This window comes from Ictalurus furcatus, chromosome 3, assembly GCF_023375685.1.
Source record: "Ictalurus furcatus strain D&B chromosome 3, Billie_1.0, whole genome shotgun sequence".
Classification (NCBI taxonomy): Eukaryota; Metazoa; Chordata; class Actinopteri; order Siluriformes; family Ictaluridae; genus Ictalurus; species Ictalurus furcatus.
The window spans coordinates 17,109,001-17,127,171 of NC_071257.1; the positions used below are offsets into that span (position 1 = coordinate 17,109,001).

Below are 18,171 nucleotides of genomic sequence, written 5' to 3' on the forward strand. Positions count from 1 at the left end.
ATCAGTAAAGTGATCATCTTACCAAAGCAAAGATTGATTGTGATTGCTATAACTAACTAAGAGTGTAACTAACAAAAGTGCAACAGCAGGGGACAGTTGAGTTGACATTTCAACTGACAAACATGGCTGAATAGTATTAATATGAAATGACTAAAGATTTGTTTGCCTCAAAATGTTGCATAGGCAAGGGCTCAGTGTCACGTTACTATCCATCAACAATTGAGCCGATAACAGGTGGACAGTCAGGTAGTGCTTTACATGTGGCATTTTCATGTCTCTATTGCATCTCCTGTGATCATATTTTGTAACATATGTCATGTTTTTAACTTGTGTCAGCATTCTTCATTGCCATGTTTTTGTTAATATCTCAATATTTGTTATATTTTTGTTAAAACAGGAGTAGCCCGGGTCATGCAAAATTCAATAATGTCTGGTTGCGACAAAAAAACAAAAACAAAACAGAACAAAAGTGGTTATGCATTTGTACTGCAGAATACAACTGTTTATGTATCTGAGTTAGTTACATGTTAAACGAATAAATCATATAAGTACTATAATGCATTTTTAGATTTACATTTTGACAGATTGCCATTGTGATCATAGTTAATGAAATCTTTGTGGAATGTCATGATGTTAAGCAGAACAGCGTGGACACAGGAAACTGATTGACAGAGTTTTTATTTGGACATTGTTGTGGGTTTGCCTTTACTCCTCGCTTGACCAGTTACTGTCCTCCAGAAATTATGCAGAGTTACTCTGGCCATCAATGTCGTAATGGTGAAGTTCCGTTTGTACCATTCTCTATAAAATAAAGCGTTTAGGATTATGACAAGCAGTAGCGCTGCACTGTTGATCACAATCTCTCAGTCTATTTGAGCCAGTTGATCATGATTTATACATAATTATATATACGTATGTATGCAGGTAGAAATGTGTGTATACTTACTTGTTATAAGCTGCATGTTTCATATAGTTTTTGTCTAAGAAGCGTTTGTAGAAGGTAGCCATTTCCTCACTGGTTAGATTCCTTTTTCTTCCTGCAATGTGGAACAAGAAATCATAGAAGCAAAACACGCCTTAAACAGAACAAATCTATCTTTTTATCTTTCACTGTAAATACGGAGAAGCTTGGCCAGTTAATTTACTAAATTCAATCAAATTTTATTTGTACTGTGCTTTTAACAATGGATATAGTCCCAAAGCAGCTTTACAGAAATATATCAATTCAGGATAATAACAGCCAGTCACAGTCAAAATACTAAAAGAGACTGGATCATCATTAGTGCAATTGTTACTGTTATGTGCAACATGGAAGAAGCGTTCAGGTTAACATTGAGTTGTACTGGACATTCAATAAAACTTGTGTTGGCGGAGATAAAATGGACTTCTCCTAATTCAGGAATCACCAATCTTATCTGCAAAGGCCTGGAGGCCTGGATTCCATCTAGACAGAACGCTTGATGACAAACTTCAACTGATTAAAGTGACTCCTATTTTGTTGGAATTCCAGTTTTCTGGTGCCAAAGATACCATGTTCAGTAGAGAAATAGTCACAAGTTTTTTCCACAATTTTCATTCCTAATACCCCACTTCATGTAAGAAATTGATTGTTGTACTGTAAAATTGTATGGAAAATGTATACAAGGACTATTGTGATATAACAATGTCATGATACGCTTTTCTAGGTATCATCATTATCATCAATTGTCAGTGTACTTATCTTTATTACTCAGGGTAAGAAGTAACTGGACATTTCATTTTCTCTACTTTTCTTTGTGAAATATTTCATTTTTCACTGAAATCATAGCAGCCCTTGTTGGCAAAACTTCAGCATAATTATATATTGTGATACATATTGTGCATTGTGAAGATGACGTGATATATTTTTGTCTTATTGCCCACCCCTAATGCAAATACATAAACAACTAAAATGAACTGAATGACTGTTGGACCACTTACCGTTCTCATCTCTTTCTGTCAGTCCTTTTACCTTCAGCTGTGACTGTATGTATTCCTCTTTCTCCTATAAATACATTAGTTAGTTAGCTATTATAAGTTAAGCTACCTTCAGAATAATTTCTGGGTCTGACAAGTCAACAAATGTCACTTAAATTAACGAGTTTATACCCACACATACACACACCCGCACAATTCACAATGAAACGTTGCTCTCTAGTGGTTAGAAATAAAACAGCTTCTGAAATTCAACAACTGCTGTCATTCTTCACCTTGCTAAAGGTGGTATTCTGTCTTGTCCAGAACTCATGGTTCCAGTCCTCCGTTTCCTGCCTCAGATGCCTCAGTTTCCTCTCCAGCTGGGTCTCATTCTCAGGGATATGGTATATGATAGGCCGCAGGTTCGACAATCTGTCTGGTGGCCCAATCCAGTCATATTTAGAAGTCGGTGCTGGGCTAAATCTGGCTTTCTTAAGCAAAAAAACACAAAAAAACAGTAAGCCAGGATAGTAGATATAATATTTAGACTCAGAGAGAATTACTAGAAGGCGAGTATTATTTTGGTGCTCCATTATCAAACAAATAAATAAATATTTTGATCAATGAATGATCACACACACAGAGCTCAAAATGTATGAGAAAACACTGAAAATCTGGGATTTTTTTTCATTTAAAATTTGATATAAACAGGTTTTAGAAGCTTGAAATATTAAAACAAAGAAAGTAAATGCTGAATATACTGAATATTTAATATTCAAGATACTACACTATTTCTAGGTCCCTATTTAAATGTAAGCTTATAAACTTGTTATATTGACCAGGTTAACTGCTTTGTACAAAAGGTCAGATGTTCCTCATGTCTCATCTCTTCTACTGAAGCACTTGTTCAGACCACACTATTCATTACTAGAATAGGCCCATACACAAAATATATCATAATTTAAAGCTCAATAGGATTTGAGCTTTCATGACGTACAGTCATGAAGCGGTTATATATATATATATATATATATATATATATATATATATATATATATATATATACGTGTGTGTGTGTGTGTGTGTGTGTGTGTGTGTATGTGACTGTAAGTCATTCCCTTCAAATGCTATTGACCTTTAAATTATGGTATAATTTGTGTATGGGCCCATTCGGTAGTGAAATTCACATCTAATTTACATAGGATTTAATAGCTTATTTTAATAAATATCAAAAATCTAAAAGGTGTGCGTTATACCTGACACCTAGATGAACACTTTACAGTTGGATGTGTGACTGTAAGTCATTCCCTTCAAATGCTATTGAGTTTTAGATAATGGTATACTTTGTGTATGAGCCCATGAAGTAATAAAATACATGGTAATTTTTATATATGATTTCATAGTTTATTTTATTAAATATCCAAAAATCTAAAAGGTGTGCATCATTGCTGACACCTAGATGAACACTTTACAGTTAGTTATATGACTGTAAGTCATTCCCTTCAAATGCTATTGAAGTTAGAATCGTGTTTAACAATGTCGTATGTAACTTTAGAGACGGTCCCTTAATTTCCGCATATCTGCGAATATCGAACATCAACGTCAAACCAACTTCATGCCAGTCTGAACTCCCTGGATAAAAATGTAGCCTTTCTAATTGGTAAGTGGTATTCTGGACAAATCACACACAAACACAGGAACGTGGAAAAGAAACTATTATTCAATTTATCAGTTCATTATCCTTTAAACAGTAATTGTCATCCAACTCTGACACTAAAGGCACATTATTTGTGTTTCCAAAACACCCATAAATCCTGGAATATATCCGGTTGGGAAGAAATGTCATAGTTTAAACTGTAATATAAACAGAAAGCGTTTAGGCTTTAAATGTGTTGTTTAAGAAAATGACATTTATTTATCTTTTAGACATTCTCAGCTTGCTAATAGCATCTCGTTCAGTACAGAAATCGTGAAATAATGACTTTATATTTTGGGACTCAACCCCTCGGTCTTTGACAGCTACAAGGTGATTAGTGATTAGCTTGGGAGCTACACACCTCTGTTATCTCCGGCGATGTTTGTTCAGTGATGTGTCGGACACTCGTCAGGACACCACGACTTAAACACCGAGCACGCAAGAACAAGCACCCTACTGTTACATTCATTTTAAATGGCATTACCACCAAACCATCATCCTTCACAGACGTATAACAACCATGCTAGCGTTCATCTACCACCTCACACTTCAATCACATTCGTTTTTCCACGTGGTTACTTTTTTGGGTTGCTTTTAAAATAAAAGTCATTTGCGAGTTGTAAACTCTATGATACTTATGAATATAAATGCTTTTGGAGCAGGCATAAAAATTAATACACAGAGACTACATCTCTATCTGTTCATTATGCAGTTTACGGTAAGGCTTTCTTGTGAAATTATTCATGAACACCGCTTTGTTCTAATCCCTGTTTAGGCTTCTGAAGTATTTGATGGCGGGGGTTAGGAGTGCTGGGTTGGAGCAGGGTGGGGTCGATTATTTGTTTAATTCAGGACATATTTGCAATGTATTTGTACATTCACATGCAGGCTGTTCAGAGAAAGAAAAAAAAATCGTGTGTTTGCCCCAGGTACTGCAATAACAAGAAAAAAAGTTATATATATATATATATATATATATGTGTGTGTGTGTGTGTGTGTGTGTGTGAGTATGTATGTATGTTTGTGGAACAGCAACAGAAGTGGAAGCCATGTAATATCTATGGCCCTGCAGAACCTCTATAGCTTCAATAGTTCTTACTCCCAGTCTCAGAGGGGGAATACAATGTTAATTTAATTAGAACAAGCAAAATATAATAACATCCTCAGATCTCCTCAGAAGACGGTACATAGCTGAAACAGGTTAGTTACATTAAAGTCCAATAAACTACAGTGCAGGGCAGTAATCTCCTACTGGGCACATAAATATGCAGCAATCTTGTAGCAAATATTAAATGATCTCATTTAAACTCCTCAGATTGCTTATTATTATTATTTTTTTTTTTTGGAGAAAAATGTATGTGTATTGTAATACTAATCCTCATGGGTTTCCGTGTATGAGGTTATAGAATGCGGTGCAAATATAAAATAGTTTGCACAATCAGTTCTTACTGTGTTATTATACTATTATGATCATACTTAACAAAATGTAGTTTCATTTGAAAAACGTGTACTTCATTCTGTAAATTCTCGGCTTTACACTTCCGGCTTCTCCTGTTTCTATGGAGAATAGGTTTATTCCACTTCCTGTTCTTAAACGGTTGACCAATACATTTCATGGTTTTACACTACAGGCACTGCATTAAGCCATGATGTGATGATTGTGAAACAATGTATTATTAAAAGCTCAAATCAGGTTATAGTCATTTACCAACAATGTTGTACAGGGTGAATACCGAGGACAATGAAAATGAGTTGAGAGTTGTTTCCTGACCAGACTTCCAGTGAATGACCAACTTCAAAAAATTAAGCAGAAATTTCAAACAAACAAAAAAAATGAACACTTTAGTCTTAATGCGTTTATGAAGCAGACTAACAGTCCGCTATATGCCTTTTGAGTTAGGTTAATCTCCGCAGTAAGTGTTTATGTGTTAAGTCGCCAGAGAGCTTCAACGTCCTTTCAGATGCTTTACTTTGCCCTTTGCACGTGCACACACACACAATAAATTCAACATCGTGTGCCCCTCTCATAACTGTCCGGTCGGCAACACACAGAACCGGAACCAAATTTATTTACACGTTATCAGGCATAACATCACAGTAAGTGTGCTGTGTTGACCAGTTTTGTGTGTGTGTGTCCCCAGCGGTCACAGGTGGTAATGATCTGTAGTTACGCTGTGGCGGTGTTACAAAACAACACAGATGCCCGATGGCTGTGCGCTGGTTATGCAGGTGGGTAACTAATAGACAAACCCCTGATGAAATGTACTGTGTCTCAGATAATAGTCTGAGTGAAGGATATACTAAATGACTAATGACTGAATTGCTACACGGTCTGTTTTGGCTTGTTTTTAGTGTTTGTTCTGCGCTGTCAGAGGTAACTTCTGGCCATCCTTGTGATTTACTGTATTTCTTCAGTAAAACACACTAGCTGGCAAAATTATAAGAAATCCTGCACTCAAGCGGGCAATTTTGAACGCTTGTTTGTTTAAAATAAATGATCGACCATGACCGTTCAAATCGTTAAGATAGACAGACTCATGACTAGCTGTGTAGCTAACGGTGTGACAGCAGGATAAGCTAGCTGATGGACACAATTAGAGGTTGCCCCACTTGCTAGCTCCCTAGCTGGCACATAATCCAAAGCGGAGATCGTTTTAAATTCAAGGACAGGGTTGTGTTAGTGCAGTGTGTGGCATTTTGATTAGAAATGTCAGATTGTTGCGATTATGTAGTTATGCTACTTTATTGGTCGCATTGTATGTTACTGGAGTGACCCAAACCTGACGGCTCTCCCCGTTCAGTGAATTGGTTTCGTCCGTATGATGGGCGGGGCCGTGTGGTGCAGCTCAGCCTGAATCAGCTGCCTAGGATTTCTGGTATTCACCAGCTGCAGCGTTTTCTGCGTTTTACTGAAGTAGTACAACGCAAAAACAGTGGTTCAGTCTAGCTTATGGAAACGGACCTACACAGAAATGTGCGCGAACGTCTTCGGCATGTTGAAAAGGTGAGAAATAGCCTGGGTGTCTCCGAAGGTGGTGTGACATTTGCCTTTTCTAGTTTAATTGTCTGACGGTGAGCTGGCAAATTGTCTTTTCTGCCCAGACGTGCATGCTGAATGCAGGGCGGTGTGAAACCACTGAGGCATGTGTGTAGGAATAATCACTGCCTTTTTGCGTCGTAGTCCACATCCGAGTGAGAATTTCTGTTGCAAATAATGGTTGCTTTACGTGGTGGGAATATTCTGCTCATCTACTGGATCATGTACCAAGCAAAGAGCTTACTAATGTCTTGGGTGTTGACCTGATGTGCAGCATCCTACATATGTGTTCTCCTAATAATAATAATAATAATAATAATAGTAGGTTGGGGCATTTGGATTGCCTCACCACACCCTAGCTATCACATAATCCAAAGCTGTCATGGTGTGCCCATCCTCACTAGGGAATCAGAGACCTGTAGCAGACCCATGCCATGGTATAATCAGAGCATCCTTTGCTAGAGAAGCATACAAACATAGCTGTAGAGCCAGTGGCTCAACCTTAGTGACCCCATGCATACACACAGTGTTAACCATAAGCTGTGATTTAATATGATTTTTTTTTTTCTTCAGAACAGCATGCAGAGTTAATGCTTTCATATTGAATGGCAGTTATTTTTATGCACGATGTCATGTTTGTGTTGAAAGGGAAGCTAAATACAAATAATATATATTTTAAAAGGTTACATGAAAATACTTTACGAAGCTAAACATGTTTTCTAGACCATTTAACAGGTTTTAGAGGTGAAATTGGTAATGACCTACATAGAGTGTATTATTAAATCAGTGTGATTTTTACCCTGGATCATGGGCAATGTCAGTTATGCAGTGAATGACAGTGAGATAAGCTCCATCCTTCTGCATGGATTGATTTGTCTTTATCTGGTTATATAATCACATAAGACAAGTAGACGACTTTCCCTACGGTCCTTTTCTAAGATGGCTGTAACACACAAGTAAAGGTCTAAGATACACTATCCACACTTCCTGATGTCAGTGGGAACCTTATTTATTTTTCTAAATAGAGATTTCACAAATAATCCTGGACAGCTTCTACATTGAAATTGAAAGCGTTGAATTGATTGTCTGTGAAAGAAGCAGCGATGTATCACTTACCAATACCAGAAATTGTAAGCAGATAGATGGTGACCTTATTCATTCGCCAGTCTTTAATATTAAGAAGTTAATTTCAGCAGGAAGTATTCCTGATTCTGCACAGAAGTGTAAACAATCCTTACTTGCCACCCTATTGCATCTTATTCTTTTTGTCCTACGCAAAAGTTTCTAGACGATATTTTCAAGCTATAGTTTCATACCTATAGCTCGAACAGTCTCCTCACGTTTTCTACAATTCTTTGAACTTTTCAAGGAACAACATGACAGCTCTCGGCTTTTCTGTATTCCTTCATTTATCTTCAGCACACACTTCTTCCTAGTCAGAAATTCCATGGCCTATCCCAGGAATTGAACCTGGATGGGATGCTAGTCCATCGCAGGGCACTACAGACACACACAGATTTGCATACTCATTTAGTTTTCTATATATTTTAACAGCCCCCCATAAGGAAGATGGTTTCACAGTGTTTAAAACATTTCCTTGATGCATAACTGGAAAAAAGCACTCACTGATAACCTTGTAAGACAGTCAGAATGTGTGATAACACAAAACAGCTTCAGTTTTCATTTGAAACATTCCTTTCAGATAAGAGGTGCAAACATAGACCCAAAAATGGGTTCTTTAGAAGCCGTGTACCTGGACTGTCTCAGATACGTTGATGGCATTTTTGATATTGCTCCAGACACACCTAAAGAGCTTCAGCTTTTTGGTTATTCTTTGTAAACGTGTACTCCACAGAAAGAGTATCCTCCTGAAAGAAATGTGATCAGTTTTACACTGGGGAAGAAAAGACAGGCTCATCGCTCCATTGAGCACCTTCATACCAACAGAGTTAAGAATTCCTCCTTTCCAGTGGCAAGAGACAGTTTAATAGCAGTGGACATAACAGTAATAACATATCTGTTCGAATTACTAGTTGTGGAAGCTAAAGGAAGAACTAAAGTTCAGAAAGAACTTTAGAGCCACGTGAAATGAATGTCTTACTTTGAACACTGTGTTTTGTTTTGTTTTTTTATCTACTGTATGGCCTCCTACGGATTTAGAAGTGCTTTAATCTGCTGTGGATTAAGGACGTTTGTCAGAAATGGCCTATCTAATTATATACAATTAGCTTCAGATATACAATCCTTCTTTTATCAGGCAAGCATCCCAGGCAGAAATGTCTTTCAAGTCGTGGTGAAAAAAGATTCTGTCACTTTAACAGCGAAGACTGTGACCTGCGACTGTGACGTCGCAGACATCTCTGTGGCATAACAGCAGCGGCTCTCTACTGCCAATAAAATGCTTTCCACGGTCTTTAAATCTGTGGAGGGTGCAGGGACCACAGCTTGCGAGTGTGTTTTCTTTGCTGGTTTGTAAGAGCATTTACTTCTCATTGCATATCCCCTCTGGAGCAGAGCTTGTAAGTACTACTGCTCTAATGCTGTTAGTATCACACTGTAGACTAATTTCAGGTAATGAATTAAACCTGATCTAGCGAACATGCCTCCCTAAGGGAAATGTTTCTTTGAATGATATGGCTATGCTTAGGTAAGCATTTGCTTTTTCTTTCTGTTATGACCAGACTGCTGCAGTCAGATATCACTAAATTAATACATGAACTCCATTAATTACATTTATGGCCAGAGTCAGGTGCTCAGAAGGCCACCACATGAAAGTGAGCTGGATATCGAGCCTTCTGGTTTTTATTTAATAATTATTACTGCTGGTTTTGTTGCCGCTCTTGTCAACATGTTACTTTGCCAACAACCCCTTAATTATACAAGAGTGGCTAATCTACCACTGCTTGTGAGACCTCGTCAGGATGTTTCAGTAAATTTGTTTGCTTTATTCTTTCATGACTGGTCGTGATGGTTGGAGGACCTGGAGGTAGGAAAATGGGCTGAGCGGACACTGTTCATCCAGAAACATCAGAATCTGGCATAAAGTCTAGTCAATGTTTTTAAAATAATAATAAAAAAAGCAACTTTGACTTTTAGATTTCTGTACTCCAGAATTTCCACATAATGGTTTTCTCTTGGTCTACAAATGTCTTGCCTGTTTCATTCTCTGTTGTTTTCTTCCTTTGTTATCTCTCTCTTCATTTTTTCTCCTACACACACCCACTCTCTCTCTCTCGCTTTCTCTCTTTCTCTTTCTCCCTCTCTCCCTCACTCAGCCTGTTTGGGAAGCCCTTTGATGGTGGGAAGAGGACAATGGATCATGGCAGCCAACAGCAACAGCAACCACAGACCCAGTACATGGCTGGGCCGTTCCAGGCATACATGGGCCCTCAGGGTCCGTACCCTGGGCCCCACCCCACCCTGGTGCGCCTGGATGAGCTGCAAAGGGAAGTGGTGGCATTAGGACAGCAAGTGTTTTCCTTCAGCGGCCTGCAGAGTGACAGAGAGTACAAACGACTCGAGCGGGAGCTGGCACGACTCCAGCTGGAGGTGGATCAGGTCAGGAGCTTGGGTCATCTTGTTCCTAGATGTCTTGTGAATACATTGGTGAAATATGAGGGATGCTAAGTTTTATATAGAGACTCTTGTGCCATTCACACTTGAATAACATCATGTGTTTGGAATGTGTCATGAGTTTGGTACATGATTCTGTCTCCTCAAATATGTCAGGAACTTGGCATATATACATGTAGCACGTGTGTGTGTGTATGTGTGTGTGTGTATATATGCGTGTGTGTGTGTGTGTGTGTGTGTGTGTGTGTGTATATATATATATATATATATATATATATATATATATATAAAATTAGAGATGCACCAATGTATCCGCTGATAATCGTTATCGGCTGATAAAGGCTATTTCTCACGCCATGGGCCGATAGTTTAAAAACATCCGATGATCAGGGCCGATTATATCTAGTCAATCAGAAGAGAGCGGGAAAACACATCGAATTCGTGGTGTGTGTAAAGATGTCGTCTCTTGTGTGGAATGACAAAAAACTGCGGTTTGTAACGTCTGTAATCTCTGCACTGATAAAAAAATTTTACACCAGAAGTGAGCAGCAGTGAAGCGGGAGTTTCGGCGTAAAGTCTAATTTTTTATTTAATTTTTGCGACGCTGCTCACACTGAATTACAGGGCCAGTACACCGTTGAAAGATTTAAATGAAGGTGAGTTGAAAAAAAGTATATATTGCACAGAAAAATATATTTGTAGGGTAGTATATTTCATATCCAGTTAATGTTAATATGTAAAAAAGTTTATATTATATATTACCAGTTTGATGTTCAGTGATGAAGTAGAAATGTTTTTGTTTGTGGTGAGTGAATGTGAGACTAACAGAAGGTTTTTTTACAATTCAGTCAATGTTAATATGAATTAATAACATTCAATAAGTTAAGAAATCTTACATTAATCTTCAATCACTCTGAATAATCAGTTATTGGTATCGGCTGAGAAATTTAGTATCAGTACATCTCTAATGTGTGTGTGTGTGTGTGTGTGTGTGTGTGTATATATATATATATATATATATATATATATATATATATATATATATATTATATATGACGCACATCTTTTAGATTTCTGATATTTATTAAAATAAGCTATGAAATCATATGTAAATATTGCCATGTATTTCACTAGTGCATGGGGTCATATACAAAATATACCATAATTTAAACTCAATAACATTTGAAGGGACTGACTTAGTCACATATACACTTATATATAAGTGTTTATATAATATGGAATGTTTTTAGGTGGTGCTCAGCTCTTTGTGGGAGCATAAGTGTATGGCTATTGAATTAATGAGTTTAATTTTCTTTAATGTGAAAGAACTGAGCAGCAGTGCAGTGTGCTAGGTCAATTTAGTATCAGTTCTTATTGTGTGTTTGTCACTCACACACTAATAAAGCTGACAGTTAAAAACTGTATTAAAGAACCTTTTTTTTTTATGTTACTTGAATGATGAATTGCGCCAGCTGTTATTTGATATACAAATTGTAAATTAGTCAAATGTTTGGACACACTAGATATATTTTTCATATATAAATAGTTTTCATATATTCATATCTAAATATATATTTTTCATGGTCTTGGTGAAATTTTGTAAAAGTGTATGCTTGAAATTTGTTTCTTTATCCTTGTTTGTAGACTTTAAGAAAAGCCTTTTGCATGAAGCCCCTCCATGAAATGGGTTGAGAAGAGCCCGATATTGTGCAAAACTTCATCAGGAATACTGTTAATGTCTTCATTAGTATTCTGAAATAGTAGAGTATATTAAAAATGGATTTAGCTTACTATTAGATATAACGAAAGCTAAACTTCTACAGTAGTCTGTATGATGGCTTGTAGGTGGTATTGTAATTTACACCCATCTGATGATAGCGTATGTGTATCTAACCCCCAAGGTGGAGACGGAGGGACGGATGGAGCTGCAGCAGGCTCGGAAGAGGGCAGCAGGGGAGGTGGAGGGGTTGTTGCGCTACCTGGAGGGTAATGCTACTCACCCATCTCGAATAGCTATAGAGGAGCTGAGCCAGGAGACACAGAGGCTCCTTCTAGCAGGGGTAGTGGCTCCATTTCGGCAAGGACAGGCTCAGGATGCAGCTGAGACTGGTGAGGACCTTGTGGAGGCTGTGCAGGATGTGGCAATGCGCCTGGCCCAGATCAAGACAGGAGGAAGTGTGCCGCTCAGGAAGGCCCGTTATCGCGCTCTTACCCGCGTCTGTGCTGTACAGGATGTGCTGGAGGGCCGTGTTCGCACGCACACACTTGCACTGCCTCTGTCTGAGGAGACCCATGAGGCCGTGCAGCGCATCAATCATGTGATGGTGCAGGTTAGCAATACGGAAAACACCGGGTTTAACAATCTGGCAACAGTTCAAGATGAAATCTTTGTGCTTTCCTTACATATTAGGCTTCTTTGCTAGTTTAGGTGCACTGGGCAGCAGATGCAGAGACTGACTGATGAATGTGTTTGCAGGTGAGTGGTGCCCGCTGCCAGCTGGTTGCTCTGCTGATGGGGTTGAGTGGCCGGGATAGCTGTGCCCACCTAGCACGTGTCCTCACTGAGCTGTTAGTGGAGCTGGATGCACTGGACGTGTCCAGTAACACAGCCGTCAGGAACTACAGGAAGCAGGTGGTGGAAGAGATCAACGGTCTCCTTAAACACCTCGACCTGGAGGGGGAGGGAGATGACACTTGCAGGTACATACATGCACTTAAATATGTACAATGGTTTTACCATCCTTTTGGGAGGGGGATTATAGTGTTGTTAAATACCAGCCTTGGTATTTTATACAAAGACTAATTTCTGCCTTTTCTTTAATGGTCTGTTTCAAATCTCTGATTAAAAAATGCAGTTTGATTTAATGCAAGTTTAAATGGATGTGTTTCAAGTGTAACTCAACCAGTAGGTTTTGTCTGCAGACAGATATGTGCATGGTCAAACAGAAATAAAAAAAACTAGTATGTTAACTTAAGGCTCATATCGAGCTCCTGAAATGTTGTTCTATTCAAGTCCCACACTCAAACCTCACTGTGTAATTTCTAATGAACTGTTTGAGAGAGCAGTGCAGCATATTTATTAGGCTGCATGAGAGAATATTTGTCATCAGCAGATTCCCCAGCGCTCGGGTTCTGGTGTTCGGAGACAAATTTAGTTACTTGTTAGATAACAGAGCTGTGCATGTAATAAAGGTTTATCTTTTAGGAGATGAACTTGAGTTGAGGGGTTGAATTCTTCTCCCTATAGCTATTTTCATAGTCTAGCGTTTGATATGTAATATATTTATTTGTTGAGTTGTTTAAGAGCTTGACAATAAAGAAAATCTCTGAGCAACAGCATTCCCCTGCGAAATGGTGGAATACGGGATGCACAACACCATTTATTTATTTCTTTGTTCTCCTAATTTCATCCAACTCTGGGGTACACACAGGGTATTGTATACCCTGTGTTAAATATTCGGAAAGAATACCACTAGCCATTATAAACTTACAGACTCTCGTTTTTATTTATAGTACAGCTCTTCACACCCCAGGAACTGCAAAAAATAAACCTCAATTACATACAGCTGCTAAGACTTGAATACATGAGCAGTAAGAATGAGTTCTTTAAGAAAAATAAGATGTGTGAATAATTTTATATTCTTGTAGGTAGATTTCATAAGTAAATCATAAATTAATATTGATTTACCCATGTTGCCCATATTAGGCAAATGGTTGCTTGTGATTCTCAGACAATTCACAGGACATGTGCACAGGACAGTGTGCTGTTATAATAGATAAAAAAAAAAAGGTTTAGAGTGATACCATAGAAGAACCATATTTGCTTTCCAAAAGAGGTATATTTGGTTTTCCATAAAGAACCTTTTAACTTGTGATTCTTTAGCAATTTTTTTGTTGTTGGGATGAAATTAGTTTACTATTCTGTGGTAGCAGTCAGCTGTTAGTTTTGGAAAAACAAATGATTCTACTATGGCATCAAGAACATTTTCTGTCACCTTTTATTTTTGAGAGTCTTCTTTCATAATATTTGCCTGTGTACTGTAGATCGGTTGTATTCTTCAAATTCCCATTTTATTTGTCACACACACAACCATACGCAGTACGACATGTAGTGAAATGCTTTTTATGGCTGTCTGTGACATAAAATAAAATTTACATAGAGTTAGAAAAAGGGGGACGTAAAAAAGTAGTTAAAAATATAATGTAAAAATATATAAAGACTGGGGCATGCTGGCTTAGCGGTTAGCATGTTTGCCTAGCACCTCTGGGGTTGGGGTTTCTCGTATCCGCGCTCTGCCCTGTGTGTGTGGAGTTTGTATGTTCTCCCTGTGCTTTGAGTGTTTCCTCCTCCACTCCAAAGACATGTGCTGTAGGCTGATTCGCATTTCCAAATTGTCCATAAGGTGTGAATGTCTGTGTGTATGTGTGCGATTGTGCCCTGAGATGGGTTGGCACACCGTCCAGGGTGTTCCCTGCCTTGTGCCCCAAGTTCCTTGGGCTAGGCTCCAGGCTCCCTGCGACTCTGCACTTTCTGCCACACATCTTTAAATCCATCCATCCATTTTCTCTACAACTTATCCTACACAGTGTTTAAAAAAAAAAAAAGAAAGGGTAAAAAGTTCAGATATGTGCAGTTGTGTAATATAATGCTGTGCAACATTAAGCTGAGGTAGTTGACAGGGTAATACAGGATAAAGTGGTTACTGAAGAGAAATGAATAGAAGATGTAGGTGGTGTGGGTGTTGTGTAAACAAGTCCAAGCTCTAGTCCTAAGTCTTGTCCTGGTTCAGGGGCTAAATGGCCTGTGGGAAGAAGCTCCTCCTCATTCTCTCTGTGTTGGCCTTCAGGGAGTGGAAGCGCTTCTCTGAGCGCAGCAGAGAAAAGAGTCCATTGTTTGGATGGCTGAGGTCCTTCACTGTTTTCCTGGCCTTGGTCCAGCACTGCTTGCTGTAGATAGACTGCAGGTCTGGGAGCTCAGTGTGGATGGTGATCACACCACCTCCTGGAGATCCCACCCATCCTGCTTGGTGCTGTTCCCAAAGCAGGCTTTGATGCTGTTTTAGTTTTGGTTTTTACAAAAGCAATGTACAAGAATCTGTATCTAAATTTGAGTGGTAATGTTCTAATTTTTCATTTCCAGGTATGACTTGACGCAGAATGACTCCATCCGTGAAATTGAGGCCATCCGAGGACGTGTGTCTGTGCTGCGGGGAGAGGTAATGAGACAGGGTATAGCAGGCCAGGGGTTGGAGCTTCAGAGTCTTCTAACACATCTGGACCAAGTGGACACCGGACGGAACCCCTGCATTCGAGAGGCACGGCGAAGGGCTGTGCTGGAGATCCAGGCAGTCATCACCTATCTTGACCTCCGAGAAGCCCTCGGCCGCCGTAACCCGGGACCAGATGAATCCCCACCTCACACGGCTGTGTGGCGTGTCCTTGCCAGCCTCTCTGAGCTGCATTTCCAAGTGCTCGGCTTTGATGGAAAGAGAGCTGACAAGAGCTACATGGTGCTTGAGGAGTTGCTGACCAAGCAGCTTCTGGCTCTGGATGCCGTGGACCCTCAGGGGGACCAGGAAACAAAAACAGCACGTAAACAAGCAGTCAAATATGCCCAGAACATCCTCAGCTACCTGGACATGAAGACAGATGAGTGGGAATACTGAGAAAGAAAATAGAATAAAAGCAGAATACTGGAAAGATTCACTTGCACAAAGTGCTTTGAAAATGTTTTGTGCCTAGTTAATGGCATGGTGGCGGAGGACTTGCACAAGTCTAATTTGTATATAAAAGACTTTGTCCTAGATGGTCTTTTTTTTTTTCCCTACATGCACTACAATTGCTCCTTTTCAATTTGTCTGGTTATTATCCTAGTCAGTGGGCAGTGGGCCAGTTGTTACTGAAAACAGCAGTTTTGTTCACTAAACTGTCCGCAAGCAAACCTATGCAGCATTTGAGTGTTCTTGTTAAGATTCTGGCTCCATGATCTGCTTTTTTGTTTACTTTGTGCTCAGTGTGGTATGGAGCTAAAACCCTGTTTTCCCAGTCGACCAATTGTCTATAAGGAGCAAGTTAGGTGGAAGTTCATTTGCGGTCTTTACTTAGTGTAGTTGCAACATAAGACTGTATTCCTGCCTACACCATAACTTTTCTCATCAATATGGAAATGATTAACCACATGGCAGACACAAACATTTAACAAAAAATAAGTGATGGCCCATGTTTGAGCTCTGTAGATTGGTTGGCCTGAATAAGTAGCATAGAAAGATCTGTCCCAGGATTGGGAATTTTCACACAAATATTTAAAATAATAATAATAATAATAATTTTCTTGGATTACAAACGACTTAGTTTTGTTAAGCCTTTGTTGGCAAAATGCATACATTACATATAAATGTCAGCCTTTGTGAAGTGTTCTGTTTCAAGAGAGGTATGGTAGAGAGAAACAGTGCCTGAAGATGATCAAAAAGAGATTATCTTGAGAAAATCAAATCGTTACAAGTCGTATATCAACTAATGATGTTGCAGCGTGATTGAATAGAAAAGGGAAAAACATTTTTAGCTATTGTGTGCAGGCTTTTTAGCTTTGTGTGTGTGTGTGTGTGTGTGTGTGTTTGGTGTGGGGGGGCGGACATGATGCTGATCAAAGTAGACGGGGAATTCTAGAACATTCCACACAGATGAAGTAGAGTGTCACAAGCTATCAAAATAGCACCTAAAAATTGTTCAGCCCTTTTCTCTTTCTCAAATGGTCAGGGTTGCCATGGTTACAAACATCAGGGCTTTGTCCCCTCCTTCTGTTGAGTTCATAAGAGCATTTCCCTGTGAATATGCAGTGAGTCATGCTGCATGATGAGATTAATCAGCTTTGACTAACCTGACTCTCCTCAACCCAATCATCCAACATTCCATCATTATTTTTTTTCCCCTCACTTTCTTTTTTTCTCTCTTCCACCTAAACATTCTCCACTCCTTCAGCTGAGTCTGTCTAAGCTCTACACATGCTTGTTCTGTGATTGTTGATCATGAAAACCTTTGCACTCAAACCTTTGGAAGTACTTAGCTGTCTTAAGATTTTTGTTTTCTGCATCTACTGGTCATGAGAGAAGACCAATATCAGAAAGTATAAGCAAATGGGGTCATTTAGAGTACACCCGAAATAACTAAATTCAACAGAGGATGTGATGCAGTAAGATACTAGTGCAAAGGACAGAAAACTGGGACAGGGAAATGAAGCTGTGAAATATACAGGAGGTAAAGAAAAAGCCAGATGTGGTAACTGCCCAGGGGTTTGTTGTGGTCTCGTAGTCTGCTTGTGTCATTGTCACATTCTGTCTTCATTGGGTGTTGTCTGAGTTTGTGGTGGCCATTGTGTCAGTCAAGCTGAAAAAGTCGTAACCCAGACAAAGCCAAATACTGAACTAAATGCAGACTGAAAATCCAATCAAAATGCTTCATATTTGTGCACTTAACTTCTGTCTGGACAGCTATGACAAAGCACATAAACGTGCTCAAATTTGCACATTATATCCAGTTTAGTGGTTCTCCCAGACCCACACAGTGGTCACATATAAATGTGCTATCATTTTCCAGTGCCAGCAGAAAGTGTAAAAGTGGTTTGAGTGCAACACATATAACAGTTGCATTGTTTTTCCAACACGCCACATTTCAATTAACCCGGTGCTTCATTTACAAATTTAGACATGGCTTGAGGCCATTTCTGGTTTTTAGGAGAATTCAAAATGAGTTGTCTTTTTTTCTTCTTCTTCTTCTGAACAGATCCATGTACTCTCCCTTTTTCTGTGAAAGTCATGCAATCATCTCAGTGAAGCTGTCTCCATGGTGACAATACAATGTGTGGATTTGCCTCAAACTAAAACAATTACAACATACACCGGGTTTGGGTCTGTGAGAGGTAACGTTAGCTGTT

The 18,171-nt window shown here is 39.0% G+C and overlaps 2 protein-coding genes across 4 annotated transcripts; one reads left to right on the forward strand and one right to left on the reverse strand.

Moving 5' to 3' along the window:
- Positions 1–470: 470 nt before the first annotated feature.
- On the reverse strand, positions 471–4,196 carry LOC128605564 (cytochrome c oxidase assembly factor 8). Its single transcript, XM_053621146.1, has 5 exons — positions 3,993–4,196; positions 2,229–2,426; positions 1,960–2,023; positions 947–1,037; positions 471–801 (listed from the first exon to the last, which is right to left on the reverse strand). The coding sequence occupies exons 1-5, from the start codon at positions 4,110–4,112 to the stop codon at positions 678–680; spliced, it is 597 nt and encodes a 198-aa protein (XP_053477121.1). The 5' UTR covers positions 4,113–4,196; the 3' UTR covers positions 471–677.
- Positions 3,423–16,045, forward strand: bag5 (BCL2 associated athanogene 5). 3 transcript variants are annotated; one of them, XM_053621144.1, is made up of 6 exons: positions 3,423–3,595; positions 5,773–5,860; positions 9,944–10,226; positions 12,143–12,571; positions 12,718–12,941; positions 15,382–16,045. In XM_053621144.1, exons 2-6 carry the CDS (start codon positions 5,838–5,840, stop codon positions 15,905–15,907), a joined length of 1,485 nt encoding a protein of 494 aa, XP_053477119.1. In that variant the 5' UTR covers positions 3,423–3,595; positions 5,773–5,837; the 3' UTR covers positions 15,908–16,045. The 3 variants fall into 3 exon arrangements, with proteins under 3 accessions (XP_053477119.1, XP_053477120.1, XP_053477118.1); XM_053621145.1 differs by lacking the exon at positions 5,773–5,860 and having other exon boundaries at positions 3,426–3,595; XM_053621143.1 differs by lacking the exons at positions 3,423–3,595; positions 5,773–5,860 and adding an exon at positions 6,056–6,635.
- Positions 16,046–18,171: the final 2,126 nt, after the last annotated feature.

Bases quoted from the DNA above. Each gene is read 5' to 3' on its own strand.
- bag5 (XM_053621143.1), top strand. From the start codon at position 6,604: ATGTGCGCGAACGTCTTCGGCATGTTGAAAAG. The intron at 6,636-9,943 runs GTGAGAAATAGC...TCCCTCACTCAG, and splicing joins GTCTTCGGCATGTTGAAAAG to CCTGTTTGGGAAGCCCTTTG. The intron at 10,227-12,142 runs GTCAGGAGCTTG...CTAACCCCCAAG, and splicing joins TCCAGCTGGAGGTGGATCAG to GTGGAGACGGAGGGACGGAT.
- LOC128605564 (XM_053621146.1), bottom strand. From the start codon at position 4,112: ATGCCATTTAAAATGAATGTAACAGTAGGGTGCTTGTTCTTGCGTGCT. The intron at 2,427-3,992 runs GTGTGTAGCTCC...TTTTTGCTTAAG, and splicing joins CATCGCCGGAGATAACAGAG to AAAGCCAGATTTAGCCCAGC. The intron at 1,038-1,959 runs GTAAGTGGTCCA...TCCACATTGCAG, and splicing joins GACAGAAAGAGATGAGAACG to GAAGAAAAAGGAATCTAACC.